Below are 22,014 nucleotides of genomic sequence, written 5' to 3' on the forward strand. Positions count from 1 at the left end.
AAGCTGTTTTATTGTGTCTTTGAATGTTCAGTTTCTGTAGGAAATTTCACTTAAAGTGATTTAAGTATTAGTAGAGCTATAACAAGATATATGCTATAGCAATTTAGCATAAAAAGCAGAAGAGGATATGCTTAGAGATTCATATTGCTTAGTTATGATTATTGTGCTTAAATGGTCTGACAAAGGTAAATCCCTGTGCCTGATTACAGCTGAAACCCATCCTTAGTTTCACAGTGAATGATTTAGTGAAGTTTCTTACATCAGCTAAAGTTCATTTATTTATTTTTGAGGTTTCTCCTTTTTTTGTGATCTTTTTTGTAGGAAATACTTATCACATCTCTAGTGAGGATGGTGGGAATGAATTTTCAAAACCTAGGCACCTGTTTGTTGGCCAGTAGTTTTGAATGAGTCATTCCTGAGAGTCAAAGCTCTTATTGCATCATATCAGACCTTTCCTTTCCTTATATCATTTTGTAGTGGGGTTTCTTTTCTTATTTTGTTGGTTTTCTTTTTTTGTTTTTGGATGGAGGAGTACTGTGTGTGTCCTCTCAAACTTAGTTAACCAAGCAACCCAAGTACTGCTACTGCAGTTTCAATTAGACTGAGGGGCATCATGTCAGCTGGTGAAACACTGTCTTCCAAAATGGTTCTGTGCTGGAAAGGCAGCATGAGATCAATGCAATCAAACTGAGACCTGCTGACAATGGGAATTTGGACGACAGAAGGGTTGGGAGGAGGTCAGAAATTTCAGCAGCTGGCTGTAGTCACCGTGAAACTACTGTTATTGATCTACAGTTCTCACACCAGAACACTGGCAAGATAGAAACATGATTCTCATTAAGCAGATGAAAGAAAAATATGTTGCCTTAAATAGGTGGATATCAAATAATTGCTGTGACACACAAACAAATTGATTTCAATAGAAGGAATGTAAACAAGTGATCTTCTTATCATGATCATGGTGTTGCAATGTAGATTCTGAGTGTATGCGTTTATATGTAGGTGTCTGTAGAGGATCGCCTTAAACAGTTACAGGAGGCACACCGAGATTTTGGACCTGCATCACAGCATTTTCTTTCCAGTAAGTTCCTTGAATTAATGGATGCATGTAAGATATGATGGCTTTCTCAAATGCTGACTGATCTTTACTCCATGTTTCCCTATGGCTTGAGCAAGTTCCTTTTCCATGATACTATCTATCTCCTTGTTTTTGTAGGGGTGTTTCATCTGCACAACTTCATTGACATTTTGACTATTGTGCTTCCCACTCTGTCTTTCTGAGATGAGCGTGCCCTCATTGCTTTATTCTTTGTCCTCTGCTGCAGTGTCTGACCAGTGACTGTTCCAGAATCTTTGCATGCTTGTGACCACATATTTTCACCCTTTGCCAACTCTTTCTTCCATTTTCTTTTGCTTCCACACTTGCTGGGATTGCACAAAGGAAGAGCTCCCTGTGTTTTTCTTTTTCTTTAAAGGCTCTGTGTCATACATTCCTGGAACTTCAAGTAAAGGGCTGGGAAAAGCAAACATGCATTTCTTCCTCAGGACCTATCCTTGCATCTTTTTAATAAACACTTTAGAGGCATAAGCCTATAATCTCACATCTACTAAGAGGGCAAAAGCTGATTTGATATAATTGTTATGCATCGATAGGTTGTGGTATCGAGGTCCATGTTGGTTTCCTGATATTCCACCCTACCTGCCATCATCAGAGCTGATGAGACAGAATTTTAATACAATCACCTGTCCAGTTTTTGACTGATTGCTTCTATAAAAAAGATAACATTATTGCAAGAATTGAGAAGTCAACATGAAAACGAGCAGGTCTTTCCCAGAGATTCTGAAGTAGTGTATGTCACTGTATAGCTAATATAATTTAAATCACTAAATAAATCTTGATTTTTTTTTCTTGACTTATTTTACAACCATCTTCTTATTTTGAATTGACAGTTGGGTTTTCAGTAAACTAAACACAGTGTATATAAAATATTACAGCTGTTATGCAAACCAGAAATTTCTGGAGCCATTTCATCCTTTTTTAAAATTGACAGAACAAACAAGGAACTTTAAAAGTATAGGATTTATTTCTTTTTTAAAGCCCTATTAGAAATATTGCATACTGTTGACACAGTGGTTTTGTAGCTCTTGTAGTCTCAAACTTGTAAACTGATCATACATCTATGTAATACCTTATTAAAAAGATTACAGATAGAGTGCTCCCTTTGGCACTGCTGAAGAATGCCAGATGAACTGTTTGTAAGACTAGTCAGTCTAGTCTGTGTAAATAAAACAGATTAGGAAGCAATGTAGAAGTTGTTTCTCAGAATCTAGCTCTCTTATTCTAGTTGAGGGAGACTCGGTGGAAGAGTCCACATGTAAAACTTGCCAGGAAAGGTTTGCTGGTTTTGTTTGTCTTGGCCTGGATCCTTTCCTTGAATTGGCTTACAACATGCCACAATAAAACAGCTTGTTCACAAGTCTGAGTGGTGAACTGGCTTTGTTGCTGGTTAAAACATTCATAGAATTATGTCCACAGAGACTATGCAGTGCCTTATCATCATTCCTCAGCCGTGTTCAGGGAATATTCTTCAGGCTTAAGGGGACATTCAGGTTGTCACATACCAAAGTAAAAAAGGGGAAGTTTCCAGGATGGTTTCCATGTTGGTAGATACCACAAAGAATTACAGCTAAGTAACACAGTTTTGGAAAAACAAATAATACGTAGTTATTCATTTAAACCATTTGTTAAAAACAACCTCTTTCCCCACACCAACTACAACTAAAGTGTCTTAAAAAAACCACCAACCACAAAAAAAAAAAAAAACAACAACCAAACATTTTCTAGAGCTTTAGCAAGACAGAGCTAAAGAACTTACACCTACAACTTTATATAGTGTCTGGTAAATGTAAGTAAGGGACAGTAAATTCAGAAGTAAAATAATAATAGAAAAAAAATTAAATCTGGAAAGTTGAAGGCTTTATCCTGACAGGTTGAAAGACTCTGTATTCTAAATCAAAAATTTCAAACCTTTTTAGCAGCAATAAGAGACTTCTAGCTGTGAGGAACAAATAGAGTAGTGGTCTGAATAGAACAATCTCAAACTCCTAAGTCTGAGATGGATTATATATGTATGTCTTCTGCAAGTCTTCATTTCCAAAGTTGCATTTCTGAATTAGAGGGCAGGTTTTTATCTGTGCTTATCTGACAGCAGCTATTTTCAGTTTACCTCACTTACCTGTTACTCATCCTCCAAATACTAAGAAGGAGCCATAACTTGCCATCACACCATTTTCAACTGTCTAGACTCCAGTTATCATTTAATCAGGAGTTTTTGTTAGCAAGACACCTATTTCTGCCTGTTCATCAGGTTCATAGAATGATGGAGTAGCCCTGTTTGAAAGGGACTGATCTCAAAAGATCATGCAGGCCAACCTTCTATGGGAAAGGAAGCCTAGATAAGATTATCCAGCGCCTTGGTTCCAGCCCTGTTAGTCCAGTGGTTTAATCTCTGCAGTGGCTAGAAATGTTTCTGCACTAAAACAACACAGTGCAGCATTTGATACTACTGTTTGACTTCTTGGAACACCAATTGCATGGATTCCTGAAGACCATCACTATGAAAGGGCTTCAAAGTCTTTTTAAAGACTACCAAACAGTATATTAACCCTTCATAAAATGTTCTGTGTTAGGAGCCTGGGGTAAAGCTGTATTAGTAGGCCACTGCAATCTACAATCTCTCTTTTTGCTGAGCTATTTGTCCCTTCCTGTCATTGGGAGGCAGAATTTAGTTGATTTGTTTTTCAGTGCTTTTGAGATGGAAGGTAAGCACTTTTCAAGTTAGTTACTGATCAGTAAATTTTACACATCCCTAGCACAGATAAGGTGAAGAATCCTTATAATCCATTATTCCTTGCAAAAAGATTGCTTTTTGCTGCCTCTAGAAATAGTAACTTGATTTTTCTGTAATAATTTTATTTTATTTTCCAAGGCTGACAATTCACTACTCTCTGTTAGGTTTCTTGTATGCTTTCTAAGACAAATCCATGAACATCCACAGAGCACTGGCTCCACATGTTCCCTAACAAATAGCTTATGTCTCCAGTGGCCTGCTCAAAGCATCTCTCAGCCATACTAATATCTGCAGGCCTGCTAGTGAATGCCAAGTTGAGATCTACTATGCTCAGTTTTCATCAGTGATTTTTAAGAGAGAATGATAATCTCATTTTCCAGACTTTCTTACAGCAGAGAGCTGGCAACGTTTTACAAAGGTTGTTCCCAAATAAATAGAATATGACTTGTTCCATAATAATTAGTAATTTAATTGATTACATTGTTTAGTTCATACTTATGTCAGTGCAAAATATCTATATCTGTCATAGCACATAAATTGTAGTTAAGCAAATTCTTACTTAGCTGACATAATTCATGTACTAGAACAGGAGCCCCACCATAGGTGCCAAATTGCAACACTAGAGAATGAAACTTTAAAGCTGATGGCCACTTTCACCTATCAGGTTGATTTTACTTTTTTTTTTCCTCAGATTTATGAAGGCCTAAGGATTATTTTTTAGCAAGCTACATTTGTTTGAGCATTTAGCCTCTACTATTTTTTTTCTTTACCTACGTCTTCACCACAAATGTTACCTTCTTCAAATAAAGATGGAATTTTTGTTTTTTCCAGTAAAGGAAGTGGTTTTTTTAGTCCTGTAATTTCCCATGTATTATTCCCAGTTAATCTGCCTTTCAGTACATGACTATTTCTTAAATTATAAACTGTGGTATTTTGTGTGGTTTAGGAAGAGGTGGCAGCCATGAAACCCTTGAGCACCAGCCCTCTGGTTTGTGTAGCTGCAACAACCTGTGGGACTTTTACAGCTTGTAAGGCTTCACTGCAGTTTAGAGGGGTCTTTAGGGAAGAGGAGAGAGTTACTTTCAAGTGGATTTTTTTTTTCCCAGAGGGGGATGAATCCTATAGTGGGCCAAGCTTGCAGAAAATTACATTAATTGAGAATTTAATTACTTGAGATCCAGTGTGGATCAAAGCTGTGTCTCATTTTACCCAAGCTCTAAGTGGGGACTGTTAGGACCCAAGAGCAGGTGCTCTGTGGCTGCCATGTGTGTGCAGTGTAAATTCATCTCCTTGCAGTCATCACTTGTTCCTGCCTGTTCTTTCCCTCTGTGCTTCCACAGGGCATCTCGTGCAAGGAGTTTTTTTCATGCTGGAGCTCTAATTACCCAGGCACTAGTCTGGTAATTTCTGAAATGTGTACCTATGACCCTTCAATAAATAGCTATTTTTAAGTTGAGCACCAACAGTCCTGTTGGCCTGAACACATTTTACCTTTTATTTCTTGGGATCTTTAGGTCAGCAGAGTTGCAGTGTCATGTATGACTTCATGCCTTTTTCAAGTCAGTGTGCAGAAACCTTCCTGATATTGTGGATGATACCTGATTTGCATGAATTCTGCAAAGATTGCAGTTCTTTGTCAAGGAGTGCTAAGACAAGTTTTAATTGTTTTTTTTTTTTCTTGGCCATACAATGTTAATCAATATTAATTTGAGTTGCAAATAGGAGCTAGGAGTTGTAACTAATAAAAACAAGGTTGCTATTTTTTCTTCGTGTTCTGTTGCAGAGTACCATTTATACTAGTGGAATTATTTATTTTAAAAATATAAACTGATAATAATCCTACAGAGGTAGAAAACAAGTGTCTGCAGTTTTCCTAAATGGGTAATTTGCTTTCTCAGAATTTATAATCCTTCTTTGAAGTAGAATCATCACATTGGTTTTATTTCCAGCATGGCATCAAATAGATGCCTGTAATCATCATGATAGATTGCCATCATTTTCTTCTGCTGCTTTTCTAATTACTGAAAGTATTCTGGGAAATATTAATTGTTTCCATTTAATTTATTATAACCATATTACTTCTAAAATAAATAAAAGACATTTAGATTTTTTTTTTCAGTATGACAGGTGCTTCCTAATAACAACCTTTTCTTTATTTCCTCAGCCTCAGTGCAGTTTCCATGGCAGAGATCTGTTTCACATAACAAAGTGCCCTATTATATCAAGTAAGTTTGCCTTGATTCTATTTTTCTTTTTTTCTTAAGTATAACGGAGTCCTATCACCATAACCTAGCAGAAAAACATAGGTATTAATTAGTTGCTAGAAATGCTATTGAGATTTTCTCTATGTAGTGGTATGCTGCCTGTATTGTAATGTTTATTGCTTTGTGTGCTGCATAATTTAGAAATACATAAAAACAAGTCGCTGACAAACCCTAATTAAGAGCCTCACTTATATAAGAAACAGCAGAGGCAACTCCAGTGTAATACACTGTCAGTGTTCAAACTGGACTTGTTCTTGTGTGTGTGGCTCATTCAGAGTTTAAACTGTAGAGGAGAAAAAAAAACAGAATAAATAATGTATTTAAAATCACAAAGTTCATAACCTAGAGCAGGACAGTGGTGACTAGTATCTATTGAGGCCATTCATAATTTTGTGCAAAATTGCTTTGTAAATAGTCATGCCTTAACTGTTCTTTTGTCATCTTCTTTACGGTAGTTTTTTATAGTAATTGATATTAAGGTAAATTTTACTCAGATTTTTACAAAAATAGATATTTTACAAAAATAGATATACAAAAAGATATTTACAAAAATTTTACAAATGCCTCGATTACCAAGAGAAATGGTTGAGATATTTATTTTGAAAATATTAAAGATTAACTAAGTTAGAGAGGTGTGGATATCTTGATGTGCTCTACAAAGACCAATCCCTAACTTTGATTTTTTTACTCTACCAGTGTTTATTTTGTTTGCCTGTACTTTTAAGGTCGAATATTGCAGCTTTGAGAGGAGGATAGGTCTTTGCTGGAAAGGTAAATTAAATTTTAAGAAGAGTACAAGTGAGACCCAGAGTATAAGTGAGACCCAGAGTAGTCCATTTTAGGCTGAAGAAAATCTGTGTTTAAAATGTTGTCAGTTAGGGTTTGGGAAAAGAGTAGGGTTTTTAAGTCTGTAGGATGACCATGAAATGGACCTGAAGATAGTTAATTTTAAAAGAACATGAGGATATTTTACTATTGCATATTGCTCATAACTCTGAGAGCCACGTTTTCTGCTTCAAGCAATTTACAAGTACTTGAGAGCTTTGAAAAGCAGGTAGCAATAAATCTGTTGATCAAACTTGTTAGCATTCTTGAGATGTGACAGTTGTTTTTAAACTGTCATCTGAAGATTAATTTCTTTAAAGGGTCTGAATAGGTAACCAGAAAAAGCAGAAACCTGCTATGAACATCCTTGAATTCTCTATAAAAGCATTTGTGCTTCTGCTCAAAATTTTGCGAGAGGCAGCAAAAACTGTGACACACTAGAGAAGAGGTTCCTGGCTCCCTCCCAATGGAAGAAGAGGGCAGAAGTTGGATGTGGAGGCACATTCTCTGCTCAGACTCAGGCAGAAGTGCTGCTAAAATGATCACACCTGCAACAGTAATTCAAGGAAAATGCTGAAGTGGCAAACTACAGAAAGCAAGAGGAAAACTACCCTAAACCTCTTGTTTTTTCTTGTGGGTATGTCCTTAATGGACATGGAAAGATTTATGTTCCTGTTCTACCTTATCAGAGTCAGTAGCTGGAGTTGGGGGCATGATTTGGCCTCAGAGGGTTCTGTGGAGCTCACCAGTTCATTCAGAGATAGGAACAGATGGAACAAATTAAGATATACCTCTGATCTGTGCTGAGCAAAGCAAAGATTTTAAACTTGAATATTTCATATGTATATCTTTTTTTTTTTCTTATCTAATACATTCTTCTGAGTTTCTGATGCTCTCTTACCCTACCTCAGCAAAAGTTCCATTTTTGAGAAATCTTTTCTTTTCTTTTTTTTCATTGCTGGTTCAGAAGAAAACCTTTCCACTATGTGCACCTGGTACAATCCCTCAAGCACCCCAGTTGGCAGTAAAGTATTCCCTGGGAATACAGGCCTTGCTCCCACAGTAGTGAGCTGGTGGCCCTAGAGCTTGATTGCGGAATGAAGCCAGCTGGGACTTGGAAACAAAATCCAGCATCTCTTAGAAATTGTTTTTAATGGTCTTTCACAGGAAGTTTGGTAGGGATGCAGAAGTGTAGGGCAAGTTCTTTGAGGGTTGAGGTCTTTATAGAGGTAGAGACTACTGTTTTATTTTCAGGATGGCTTTAATAGAGTCAACAGAATTAACTATTGCATCTCAAATGAGACTTTTCTAGTAATCCTTCCCTACTTTCAACATCATATGTGCTGCTAAAGTAATGTCTTGATTCTTGAAAAGGATTCTTGGTACATGTAACTAGTAGGATTTGCTTTTTAAAAAAACCTTGAGGGTTTCTTTAGCTTCACAGCCTGGAAAGCAGACTGCCTTGGCAGTTTCCTAGATTTTTTAGTTCTTACTGATCTAAACATCGTTGTTTTCAGCAGCATCTAGATAAATCAGAGAATTGGGGAAGATAAAGGAGAAAATAACTGATTCTGAACTTCATTTGCGTTGTTATGATGAGGCTGGAGAGTACTCTTGGGTTTAAATACCCTTTTAAATCTTTGTCTGTTGCTTAATTTCAGACACAGTTTAAAGAAGAGAGAAAAACAATACTGAAACGAAAAACTTCCTACTTTGGAATGATTACATGGAGTAAGACAATTCAAGAGAACAGTCAATAAGATTTTATGATTTTTTTTCTATATAGAAAGAAAAGCTAGGAAAAAGGGAGAAACTTGATTTAATTCTCTTTTTTTTTAAATTATACTAACACCTTTCAATGAATTGCCTTTGATGTAAACCACAGCATGAGTAGAAGGAACAGCTGCAATAAGTCTCAAAAACTTTATCATTGGAGAGCAGCTGACTGTATTTACAAGAAGAATTCTATGTTCAGAGGGAAGATTTAAGATGCCAGTTGTTCATTTTATGGTATAGCAGAACAAGGATAATAAAAGTATGATCCAATGATTGGGGACTGAAAAATGAGAAGTTTTAAAAATTAATTTTGAAAGGGAAATAAATGCTAATTGAAATCAGGTTACTTAAATTCTGAATACCAAGGCTTTTTTTTAGGCAACCATGAATTTATATCTCTACTTCATTTTGATGGCTTTTTGTCTGTGTCCTTGAATGAGAAATGTTAAATATTCAGAAAGTCACATAGCTGGAGATGATGATGTAGTTGTACCTGTGTTGAGTATTTGGGAAAAAGAAGAAAAAAGAACCAACTGCAGTCTGCAGTTTTATTGCACACAGGATGTAGTTTAAAAATATTAGAGAACTGCACCTGAGAAGGCAGGAGAAAGTACTTTAGGTAGCAATTAATCTGTAAGGAGGGTGTCAAAATGGTACAAGATGTTGTATTTTCAGGTAAGAAACACTTTGTTTGGTTCCTGACACCAGAGGTAGCTTGCATTTACATGGGTAGAGAGAAGTGGCTCAGTGGAAGGTCTTTGGTGTAGTGACTTTGGAGTTTAGTTTCTTCTCCCAACCCCATTTGCTAATGGTTGGCACTTCTGCCCTTTCTGGGGTTGTATTTAATCAGGTAATGAATCATAGGAGCAGTCAAAAAAACAGTGTACAATCTCCTCTGCCCTGTAAGTTCAGACAGAGGCAGTTTGGGGTGTTTTGGAAAGAATCAACTATTTTGCTTAGCTGGAAGAAGGATTTGTAATTCATTTGGCCCAGGCTTTTCAAGGTGTGTGTTTCCTGGGCTATGGTGGATATTTGAACTGAACTTACACACATCATCTACCCTGTCACTTTTCTTCTTGAATTGTCTTACTATCTAAGCCAGATTTGTGAAATGTTGCTGCTTCTGTTGATCTGATTTTAATTTAATCCTTTTTGCCTCCTATTTGATTTTTTTCTTATTACCAATTAGAGAATATTTTGTATTTCTGTAGTCTGTAGACACAGTAAAATTCAGTGAAAACCTTAATCTGTAAAATCTTGATGCTGCTGCTGCAAAAAAAGCATAGTCTTTTATCCTTTTTCAATTGAACTAATAAGCGTATGGAAAGGAATGCAACACAGAAGGCAGAGTATTTACCAGTGCACTTTATGTAATAAAAGTGAGAGGTTTGGGCAAAAGGTTTGGCAAACTTGCCATTGAATACATTTTTCATAGGTTGGTTGGTAAAGATTTGAGATTTAATAGGGAAAAATTTCTGTTGTTGTTCATTTATAATTATTTGGATCATACAAATAAGACATCCTTTACCTTTGTAACAGTAAATTAAAAAAAAAGCCTATATTACATAGCATTTCAATTAAAAAATATTCTAAAAATAAATAGAATAATAAATTAAACACTATGATCCTTAAGCATCCATGAGGGAAACATGACAAATATGCAGAAAGCATAATTACCCTAGCATTTCTCACTGTTTTTAACTATAATTTAAGTGTTCTTTGGCCATCTACCTTTCAATGCCATAAATTATTAGGTATTTGTGCTGTGCAGAAGAAATAAAAGGGCAATACAGAAGAGGTTGCAGTGAGTTTAATCTCATGCAGGGCATTACATAGGGAGAGCAATTTCTTGTTGCAACCATTAAATTGATCGATATCAAGCGCCATAGTTGCCTTTTCTGTAATCCTGCAAAGTGGCTGGCATCACCAGCATCTTAGAAAACCTATTTTATCACCTTCTATATTTTGTTCAGCTTTATGGGGACAGGAGTAAAATGTTTTCTGCTTCTCCATTTTTTAAGAGTCTTCAGAAAGTCTTTGCTGATGTTTGGTTTATGCCTGTATGAGGAAGAGGGGGAGAAGTAAAGGAGCAGAGAAAAAAAATTTTTTTCTTATTATAATTATATCCATAATCTCATTCTTATAAGTATTAGATATTTCCCTTAGAAGGGAAAAAAAATCTAATTTACCGAAAGAGGTAATACAAGTTTGAAGGTTTGAAAGTTTCTTCAATTACCAGTTCCTGTGCTCATCTTCATTTTCAATTAAAGAAATGCAGTAGCACATTTCTCTGGAGTGATTTCAAAATATCTGCATATAAATGGTTCTACCAACCTCTAAGGTGCAATACCCTTGTGATGCATTATGCCTACTCTTCTCACCACAAAACAGTATTTTCTAATGGGCTTAAAAAAAAAGAAGAAAGAAATGAAAATATGCAGTATCTAGCCAAAACACCTTGACATAAAGTGGGGATGTTATGCCATTTGAAATTTGGCAAGGGTAGCAAAGTCAGAGTTCTGAGTGCTGTTGATTCATTAGTGATCAGTAAAGATTCTGATTTTGGGTAATGTTTTGTGCAAATGACTACAGGAACAGAAAGGTACTTAACATCATGCCAGAGTGCTGTTTCTTGTGGTGTTTGCCAGTGATTATCAACAGAGGCCTTGTCCATGATAAGAAAGAAAACTAGAAACAGGTTGTGGGTATTTTTTTTCTTTCTTGTACAAAAAGAACAATTTTTTGTTCACAACTCCATGAGCACCTTGAAACATCTGGAGATGTTGAACTTAATCCATTCATTTCAATAGGACTGTTCTTTTCTTTCTAGAGCATAAATTAAATGACATGCTAACTGTTTCTCAGCTTTTTATTTACAATCAGGAAGTGGTTTAAAATGGATTATCTTTGCCAATTATAATTAGAAAGCTTCCAGCAAACATAATGGATAAGAAATAAATTGTAAGGGCAAATGTTTGTCATGTAAGCTTTAGAGCACTTCATTAATATATGGGTGGTTTGTAGTTTGGAGTATTTTATGGTTATCATGTTTTTTTTGTTAGTGAAATTTACACAAATGCATTTAGAATTTTTAAATTACACTGGTTTCTCAGGTAATATATTCATGGAGGCATGTTTTGCTGTGTGACCCATATTGAGTCCATAAGTTTGCATAAGAGATTTAGAAGACTCTTGCTCTGAATAACTCATACTTTTGATAGGAGCAACAAAAAAAAAATCTCTTGTCAGTGAGATGCTTTTAAGTCTTCCCTGACTAAACCATGAGGAAAGATGTAATATGTTCATACCCCTTGTGTTAAGCCCTGTAGGACAGCTCACTTTTGTAACAGGCAAAATCCCTCCTTATGCCACCCACTGAACAGAATGAAATCTTGTACCTTGGGCTCCTGTACACCTTGAAAATTTCTTTTTTTTTTTTGCTGCCATCTACAAGCGAGGTGAATAATGGGCCCAACTGTTGTTCACCTTCGATCAAAGTTTCTATCACCTCACTCCATGAGTAGTTCATGACATTAGCAGGGTGCTTACAAGAGAAGGTGCTCCTTGCACAGTCATCACTGTGACCCGGGACAGAAGTGCCATGGAAGTTGTAACAGAGAGGGAAGACTCTGCAGGTTTCTCTGTTCTTGGTTAAATGCTTGGTTGGAATATTTTTGGAAGTTCAGTGAGATGATTTTTTTATCACTCTTATTAAATTTTCAATCATGTGTTTTTTTCTGTGGCTCTGTCCAGAGAAGTCTGGCTTTGGTGCCTAAAAGAAACCTACCCATGGAATATATTTGGTGGTGCTGGCAGCACTGCCTGTGACAGTGAAGCTGCTGCCTCCCTTGACCTGAACAGACTGTTGAGCTGGTGATTCATTCACTTGGAGCCCATTCCTCTTCTCTGCGGGATCCTTGTACAGAATTGCTCGGCTGTTACCACTGGTTTCCTGCTGGGTGTTTTGGGATTGGGCTGGCACAGTCACCCTCTATAGTCACTTAGCAGCTGTCAGGTAGTACTGACTTTAAGGAATTGGAAAGGATTCTCTCTTGCCTTTTTTCAGTTGCACCAGATGATGTTCACTTGGCTCCCTTTCTCACAAATTCTGTGTGGCACAGAAAAAAACTGAGTGATAAGTTTTAAAAGTCCATTGGTCTTTATGCAGTCTGGCACAAATTTCTTTTGCAAATAAAATAGAAAAATATTTTATGGTCATTATTTTATTAGGCATAAATTTCATGTTCTGTGTTTTTCTGTAAAGAAAAAGTTTAGCTGTTCAGGTATTTACTGCATCAAATGGAGAAACACTATTACAGTGCAGGATACAGAAGTTTTTGATATCTCATTCACTTTTTCTGCTTCATGTTAAGCAAACACAAAATAGAAAAGAAAAGCATATTTTTTATGGCATGTTTGCACTATTAAAGTGATTTTAGTCTTTCAGATAAAACTGTACTGAAACTCTGTATTTAAAGTATACGATTTCAATAATGAAACTGTTATGCGCTCTTAATTCTTGGAAACTTGATTTAAAGGATAAAGTTTGATTAGTAAAATCAGCTCTTATTCATTGCATATGGGTTTATAAATTACTTACAAGCCAGAATCTAAATTGCAATTAACTGTACCCACGTCCTAATTAAGTACTGCAAATGCGTAATGAAGTATATTTCCATAGAGGGAATAAAAAAAAAGGAAAGGATTTATCCAAGCATTTAAGTATTTTTTTCTTCTATATTTTTAACAATTTTAAAAGGAATAAAGAAAGGAAAAAGAGAAAAGGTCTCTGGACTTAGCTAAATAAACTTTGCATTTCTGCTGCAGCTCTCAGGAGTATTTTCACAGCATCCCACTAGTCAGAAATATATTTGTTCATGAAACCATATGTTTAATGCCAGAAAACAGGGAACTGGGAAATAATGGCTGCAATTCAGCAAAGTCCCTATGATCATGGCTGGTTTTGCCATCATAGTTTCTAAGGCAGTAAACAGGATTTGTCTCACCTAAATTGCATGTAGTTTACATGCAGTATTTGCATTGATGTTTCAGCATTTAAAATAGAGGGAAATGTATTTCTGAGTATACATTTATTTATAGCTTCTGTCACAGTACTGCCAACTACCTTTACTTTTAACATAAAATATTGAAGGTGTTTTAGTTAAGTCTTTATTTTTCTCAGAATATCCTAAGAAATCCTTTTCACTTAGAATGTTGACAGTAAAATCACCAGTTGTTTTGGGGTTTTTTGTTTTGTTTTGAGGCTTGACTTTTAGAGGTGGCTTCTTAGGGAACTTGAGTTGAAGTCAAGTCTTTAAAACAAGCTTTATTAGACTGATCGCATATTGTATTCATTTCTATGGGCAGTTGCAGTGGATTTAGTCAACAATTCTAAATGGGCAACATATTTATGGCATCCTGTTAACATGATAATGTAGACATTTGGCAGCTTCCAGAGTAGTTTTGAGATTATTAAATAAGTTGAGCAGTATGAAATATTATCTTGTGTTTCCTGTTCCTGTTTACTTCAGTATTTTCTAAAGCTGTATATGTTCTTTTTTCTGCTATACTGTAGTGTTTTGACACAAGGGTGAGAATGCAGGACAGTCACCAGCCTTTACCATGGCAAACCATAAAATCCAAATATATTCTTTCTTGTTGCTAGCTTCATGATTGGTTTTTATTGGTGTACCTTTTACAGGAAAAGGATTGTCAATCAACTTGTTTTTGAAATTACTTTTCTGGACAAAGATAAGCATGGTACTGTTTTAGAACTGTCTTTTCAAAAAGTGCAAACCCACTGATTTACTGGCATGCATTAGCTTTAGAGTTTAGCATTACCAGAGCCTTGACCACCTTATTGGGAATTTGAAACATGATAGGAATTGATGTGATAATGATATTAGCATGAAATAAAAAAAAAGCTTCTATTGAGGAAAATGTATTCAGATGTAAAGATGTATTTAAATACTTTGTTTTGAATTGAGGAGAGTTTACTATAGTATTTTTGAGTCAATCAAGGTCGGATAGAAGTCTTGATTATTGTTTAAATCTCTCTTGTTTAAATGTAGTCATGTTCAGTCAGTGACTAGAGAGTAATCACAAAGAGGAAAAGGAAGATTTTTATTTATTGCATTAATAGGAAATACATACTTTGCCTATGAACTTCCATGAAAAACCTTTCCCCAAGTTGTGATGGTGCCAGATAGACAAATGAGATCCATGGCAGAGTGTGAAGCATGATGGGGAGAAGCTGTCTCTGAATACCTAGGCTGGACTCAAAGCTGGAAAGGACTGTGAAATGAGGATCATGTCCCATGTAAAGAGACCCATTTCAAGCACTTTCCACTGATGTATGTTTGAGGCTAATGCATACACAAAAGGGTCCTTAGCATTTTGTTAGGAGCTGGCCTTCCCTTATAGTATGTGTCCTGTCTCTGCAGCTCTTTGTAGCAAGGATTTCCTATACAATTTTTTTGTACCACATAGCATAAAAGGGTTCATTCTTGGTTGGTTTCTTGATTAAAAAATAAACCTTGATGATAAATTATTGTGCATTCACTGAGGTACAGCCATTTATATGTAGCAAATGATTATACAGTTCACTACATTTAATACCAAAGTGGTCTTTTTAAAGTCATTATTTACAACCAAGTATCCCTCTGTGCAGGAAAAAAAAAGGGTATATTAACAATTTTTAAATAGAAACAAAGGTGAACTACTTAGTGTTCTCTGAGCATTACTGTTAAATTTGCTAACATAGCATAATTTTGTTTTCATTAACTTTTAAAGGGAATCCTATGATCTTTTTAACATGACTTCTCTGATTACTTACCTTGCAAATCTAGTTCAAATGTAAATACTTTGTAAGACAAGAATGTGCAATCATTCCAGCAGTTAATATTGATTAATACAAGTAAAGTGTGGCTTGTAGAAGGGAATTGGAGATTTCAGTGGACCTGACATAATACATGCTTTGACCTCTATGGCTGCCTACTTGAAACCCTGATAAATTGAAGCAGCAACACTAATCAGTAGGTTAAGGGATGCTGCCTATTGAATCTCTATTCTGTGAACAGTAGTGAAGAGCATGTCCCCTAAATCAAGATATTTATTGATTGTGTGAATGGTGATCAGGTTTCCCATTGGACTTCATGATCTTAAAGGTCCTTTCCAACTTAAATGATCATGTTACATGTTAAATAAATGTTACTGGTAAAGCTTAACATCATTGTCTGTGTTCTGATACATATGCTCAGATATGCAATGAAGATTGAAATAAAATCTCAAGATTTTTATTTCTAAATTGTTTTTACAATTATATTTTTAATTTTACAGCACAGGAAATTTTGTACTTTTACCTTATTAGTGTACCTCTTAGCTGTAGGGACAGAGTCCAGCTCTTACCATCACAGTTAGAATCAAAAGTAAATATTGTTAAATATGGGTGGGCTGATGTCTGACTAACTTTGTGATTATAAAATCAAGGAGCTGAGTGGTACAGATCATGCATTTTAATTAGAGCTGAGAGATTTCTTGCCACTTGAATGCAGAAAATCAGAATATCTTTTAAGATTTTATTCTTTGGAAGTGCATATGTGTGTTTCCTGAAATTTTAATTATTTTGTTCCTTTGTAGTCATGAGACACAGACAACTTGTTGGGATCATCCTAAAATGACTGATCTCTTCCAGTCCTTAGGTGAGTGCATTCATTAAAACATTGTGATTTTTGTTCCATGAATAAAAGCTACATTTGGATACTGACCATGTTCGAGTTCTCATGACCTGAGTGTAACAGGATTTCCCACTTTGTGATGAGGCACGCTTTGCCAAAAACCTGCTGCCTTGGTCATTGTATTGTATTTTGGCAATATTAATTCTGAACCATATACTCTGAATGTATTCTTTAATGCAGTACCTTGGGTTTTTTCTTTTAACTTCACAAGGAAGTGTCCAGTGATACAGGCTCTCGGCATGTTTAAACCAGGGCTCTGGTCTGCAAATAACTAATTTTGGTAATAAAATGGAGCAGCTACCTTTTCAGTAAAAGCTAAACTGTATTATGGTACAACTAGTTCAACATGCCCTGATAGCATCAACATTTACTGTGAAATCTCACATTCTAAGGAGAGGAAGGGTAAAAAATACTGTTAAGTGAGAGAAAAAATGTTACTGTATCAATTGGTTTCTAAAACAGCTTACAGCTATGTGACTGTCCCTTTTAAGGCACAGTTTGCAAAGTCATGGCACATAAATTAGAGCTTAAGCCATTTTTTCTGTTACTGACATTTGCTGCCCTCTGTTTCCTGTGTATTATCTGATGGAGTTGTAAATTATTTGAGAAACTTGCTGTATTTGAGCAATTTTCTGGGAACTATGTACCAGTGCATAATATGTATGTGAAACTCTCCTATATATATATATACACATATATATGTACATATATACATACATATATATAATATGTGCAAAGATAGTGGTGGCATTTCTGGAGGACCACTCTCTTTAAGGTCCTGGACTGTCAGAGCCAGGAGGCTTTCCCTGAAGGTGAATGGCACTAAGGTCCCAACTTGTCAGGTTTTTTAATTTGTTCTGATATATCCTATTAATTCATTGCAGAGAAGAGGAGGGGTATCAGACTTCTTCTAAAATATGAATATTTATCTGTAAAAGAAAGTTATGGGCTGTACTTTTAGGGCCGCTCATGTTTCTGTTCTGCTGTTTCAGCTGATTTGAACAACGTGCGCTTCTCCGCCTACCGCACAGCCATCAAAATCCGCAGACTGCAGAAAGCACTGTGCTGTGAGTTGGGCCTCTGGGGGAAATGGTTTCTCTACAGTACTTGGGGAAGGGAGGGTCAGCTTCAGTCTAACAACATTAAGGGTGGACCAGAGTCATCCTTGACCCAGTGTCAACCAACAAAATGGCAAGAATTGCCAACAGTAGGTGTCGTTATTGCAAATAAATAAAATAAATTGATAAAAGAAGAGGTTCAGCAGGTAAGTTGAAATGGTAAACTCACTAAGAATAATTTTCATCTCAAATTTTGTTCTACAGGTAAATTTATTTACTTTTACATTTATTTATGTTGCTAAGTATTTAAAAAGCATTTCCTTTTATATCACAACTGTGATTTAATTCAGCAGCATGTTGCATGATTACCATGTACACTCAAAGTTTAGCAGCCTCAGAAGTGATAGATCAGGAGAGCTTGTTCTGGACTTGGGACTTCTCCAAGTCACACAGCAATTACCACACTGAGGATCTGTGCTCTTGTTGAGTCTCCTGTGTAAAGCAAACTGAATTTTAAAAACTATGAAAAATGAAATACATAAGAATATACACCTAACAGAAGAAAAACAAGGTGAAGTAGAAAAAAGCAAAAGGAAACTAGACAATTTTGGAAGGAGCTGTGGTATGTGAATGTGATAAAGGTTGCAGATTTTGGACCTTTTGAAACGTCTTGGCAACAGATAGTAGAAAGATGTGTGATATTACCAAAATTTTCTCTTACAAATTAGGAGTCCTTGGCATGGAAGGACTTTTCAGCCCTGGAGGGTGCACAGTGATGCAGGCAGAGTAGGAACACAAGAAGTGCAAAGTCCTCCTAGGGGGGTGCAAGCTGGAAAGTAGTTACACAAAGAGGGATCCCTTCCCACCCTCCAGGTGGTTAGTTTTCTTTCCAGTCTAGAAGACAGCAGTCTGATCTTAGCTGGCCTTCAGATATACATCATACTGAATGAAGCTGTGATGGTAGCTAGCTACTCCAGAAGGCTGGACTGTGTCTGTGCACAGCACAGGCTCTTATCAGTACCTATCGCCAGTTCTTCATAAGATGTGGTCCCACCAAGGACTACAGCTTCATCTCCCAGCAAGACCAAAGAACATTATGAGCTTTTTGCTTGTCAGTGTTCAGGGTATAAAGTATTCATCAACATGTACCTAAAAACAAAAAGCAAAGCAAGAGATCAGAAAGCAGAGTAAAATTCTCCTTGTGTGAGCTGCTCCTCAGGGAAGAGTGGGAAAAAACAGACTGCATATGACAGATGCTTTTCATGTTGCCTTTTTTCTGACAGACATACAGCTTTTCTAGTGACCTGTGTAGATCAAGCTTCACTTATATTATTTCTAATAAACTTTGGAGAGGGAATACTTTCTGCTCTTGATGTTACTGCAGAATATATAAATTTCTGTAATAACAGCCAGGGCTAGCTCTCCTCATTCACAGATTTCAGAAGTACCCTCCTATTGTCTCTAGTTTCAGGGGAGGGAGTTGGAAGGGAGGATGGAAGGAAATAACAAGAAGTAAAGACAATACTCCACTTTCAAAGAGCTAGCAGTAAAACTTTCATCTCCACAGGTCCAATCTGCCTTATTATCTGTGAAGTTGTTTGTTTACTCCATCTCTGTGCTTCGTGGGAAGAGACAACAGCCAAAAAAATCTTTGTTATACACGTGTACTTAATAAAGAATTGGTTTTATTTTTAGGAGGGGAAAGAGTAATCTTCTGTGCTTCTGCCATTCTTTTTCGGGTCTGAGTTACTTTAGTCTTCCATTCTATTGCCTATAATATTAATTGCAGATGTATTTTAAAAGTGTTTGTATGCAGAATGCTTCAGAAAGGCTTATGTGCTAAGGCAAAGAAAACATCAAAACAAATGACCAAAAATGGAGATCACTGTAAAATGTGACAAATTGATGTCACAGGCATGGTGTGTGTATAATGTCAAACGTGTTTTTGGTGGGAACTCCCAAGAGCACAGCTGGAGCTGGATGCACAGTTCCACTTGCACCTGATAGATTTTGACTTTGGAGTGTAAGTGCTTCACAAGCAGATTCAGGACCGACTGCACTTTAGAATGTTCATTTGAGAACTTTAGAAAACTTTGCTGATGCCCTCTCTCTTCTTGGTAAATGTCAAAAAAACCTCAGCTCTAGGGAGGTTACTCCCATTTTCCTCATTCTCTTTAAAAGAGAAATTAGTGTTGGGTTTCTTCTTGTTTTGTTTTTGACAGGTAGATTCCTGCAGAGATGTACCTTTTAATATATATGTGTGTGTATTTTGCAGGAATGTAAGAAAGGCTGCAAATTTGAAATAATAAATTCTTAGCCTTTCTGTCTCAGATTATGTGGGGAAGATGTAGGGAGAGTGCTTTCCCACTGTAGCAGAAGAATAGGGACAGAGAGACTATGGTGTGTTGCAGATGTATTGGGCAACTGTGTAGCACCACGTCCTGATGATATTTTATTCTTGTGCAGCATTCTTTAGCTCATTTTCAAGAAATTATAATGCCCCACATGCTGAAGTATAGTACTGAAAGGTAAAAAGGGAACAAAATCACCCTGTATATTCAGAATTCTGTTGCTGAGTTCCTCTAGGTGATTTAAAATTTAAGAATGTTAATAGGACTGTCAACCACACAAGGGGAAAAATGGAACATTTAGACATCAGGGACTAAGAGAGCTGTGAGCACTTTGCTCTTTGAGGGAAGAGTGCAGTCTCTTTGCTGGAACTGCTATCATTTGCAAGGTCTTTTTAATAAAAACTCCACAGTAGTGCCCTGCTATTTTCCATGGGGTTACAGCAGCCTCAGATTTGCCATTAGCAGCTGTATGTAGTTACTTGCTCATCATTCAGTCACTCACACCTGCTTTAACAGTGCTGAATGATATGATTTCTCTCTTTCTTTGGGAAAAAGAGAAGGGGAAAATATGGGCCTTGTGCCCATGGGTCGGTTAAAAGCAGGATTGGTCATTCAGCATGTTTAAGCAGATGCAGAATGGTACTGCAAAAATGCACTGAAACCTGTGTAGGCATCTTGCCAGAAATAGCATGACAGTGTAACTGCTTGTCCCAAATTTTATTCAGCCAGGTAAGTGCTGAAGTAAGCAGGAATGGAAGTAATTTACTCTGGTTGTTCTGCATGGATAGTGCCATCCAAAAGCGTAAGTTTAGCTTAAATTGCATTAGTATAGCATCGGACTTGCTGTATTTTTTAATACAAAAATACTGGAAGTACCTCTCCAAGGTCCTTCTGAAATGCTCAGGCAGAAATGTGAGTGAGAGATCTTAATGCTAGCACATCAAGATGTGAAGTTAGCAGGCTTAGTGTCTGTTGAATTGCTTCTTTTCAGTGCAAGGATGCTAATGTTAAGACAAAGGCTATAACTTCCTGGCATTCCAAAGCTTTCTGAATTTTCACAAGCTTTAAAAAGGGCAGGTTTTGTGTGCTGTCAGTCTGTTTTATGAAGCTAATTACCCTCTTTTAAGCCAGCTATTAAGTACCTTACAGAAACAGGTTGCAAAATAACCAGAAAATATAAAAACCCCAGGCAAACAAACAAAAAACTCCTACAACTCAAACATAAAATAAAAGCTAATACCAAAACAAAACCAGCAAACTGATTGCATTAATTTTTTACCATGTTTTCTTTGTCATTAGGGTTTTTGAAGTAATGAAGGGGAAATGTGATAAGTGGCCACCTCCTCAGTTCCACATGTATGTCATGGGGATAGTAGGTTACCCTCACTTGGCTTCCCTCCACATCTCAAAAAGTAGTCAGGATTACCCTGTGAACTGGTTTTGGATTCATGTTGGTTTTAGATATGCCTGTAAGCCTTTTGCAGTGTATCACATCCTTTATAACGATTGTAGAAGATTATGCTGCAGTGAGTGTATTGCCAAACACTTCGGCTACCTCGGGTCAAACCAGGGGCAAGGTGTTTTGCTGCAATTACCAGTCTGCCTCTTTGATAAATACATGGCTGGCATTTGTTTGCAAGCCCAAGAGAAGGGCTTAAAATATCCCCAAACAAACAAGAAAGAAAATTAAAAACAAACAAATGTAAACCCCTGCAAATCTGATGCTGTGAGGTGAGAACGGAATGTACCGATTTTAGTGCAGGAGAGGAAAGGCAAGGGCTGTGAGGTACTGTTTGTCACTTGGCAAAGATGTGAGGAAGGGTAGATAGGGGAAAAGGGGTTGGGAATGCACCCTTCTTTTGGTAGATGATCCCTGAGTTCTTGACAGAGTTGCTCATAGTGGTTAATGTTTTCTTGCTCTTGCTTCTTTGTCTGTTGAACTTGCTTTCCAGCCCAGATAGAATTATCCAATTTGCACAGGATGAAATCTGGGCTCCTGATTTAACACTGTTATTCTTCCCCTCTGCTCTTGTGAGACCCCACCTGGGATAATGCATCCAGATCTGGGATGCTCAGCACAGGAAAGATGTAGACCTGTTGGAGCAGGTCAAGAGGCAAGCACTGAGGGTGGTTGGGGGATGGAGCATCTGTCC

The 22,014-nt window shown here is 36.7% G+C and overlaps 1 protein-coding gene across 2 annotated transcripts in view; it reads left to right on the plus strand.

The window, feature by feature from the left end:
• UTRN (utrophin) overlaps positions 1–22,014 on the plus strand; it is a 307,788-nt gene that overhangs the window by 232,441 nt on the left and 53,333 nt on the right. For both annotated transcript variants that reach the window (XM_077175513.1, XM_077175512.1), the window contains 4 exons: positions 1,003–1,081; positions 6,016–6,076; positions 16,355–16,416; positions 17,445–17,519. In XM_077175513.1, coding sequence (XP_077031628.1) covers positions 1,003–1,081; positions 6,016–6,076; positions 16,355–16,416; positions 17,445–17,519 — 277 coding nt within the window. The remainder of the gene's footprint in view (positions 1–1,002; positions 1,082–6,015; positions 6,077–16,354; positions 16,417–17,444; positions 17,520–22,014) is intronic.

The sequence above is a fragment of the Agelaius phoeniceus genome, chromosome 3, assembly GCF_051311805.1.
Source record: "Agelaius phoeniceus isolate bAgePho1 chromosome 3, bAgePho1.hap1, whole genome shotgun sequence".
NCBI classification, from domain to species: domain Eukaryota; kingdom Metazoa; phylum Chordata; class Aves; order Passeriformes; family Icteridae; genus Agelaius; species Agelaius phoeniceus.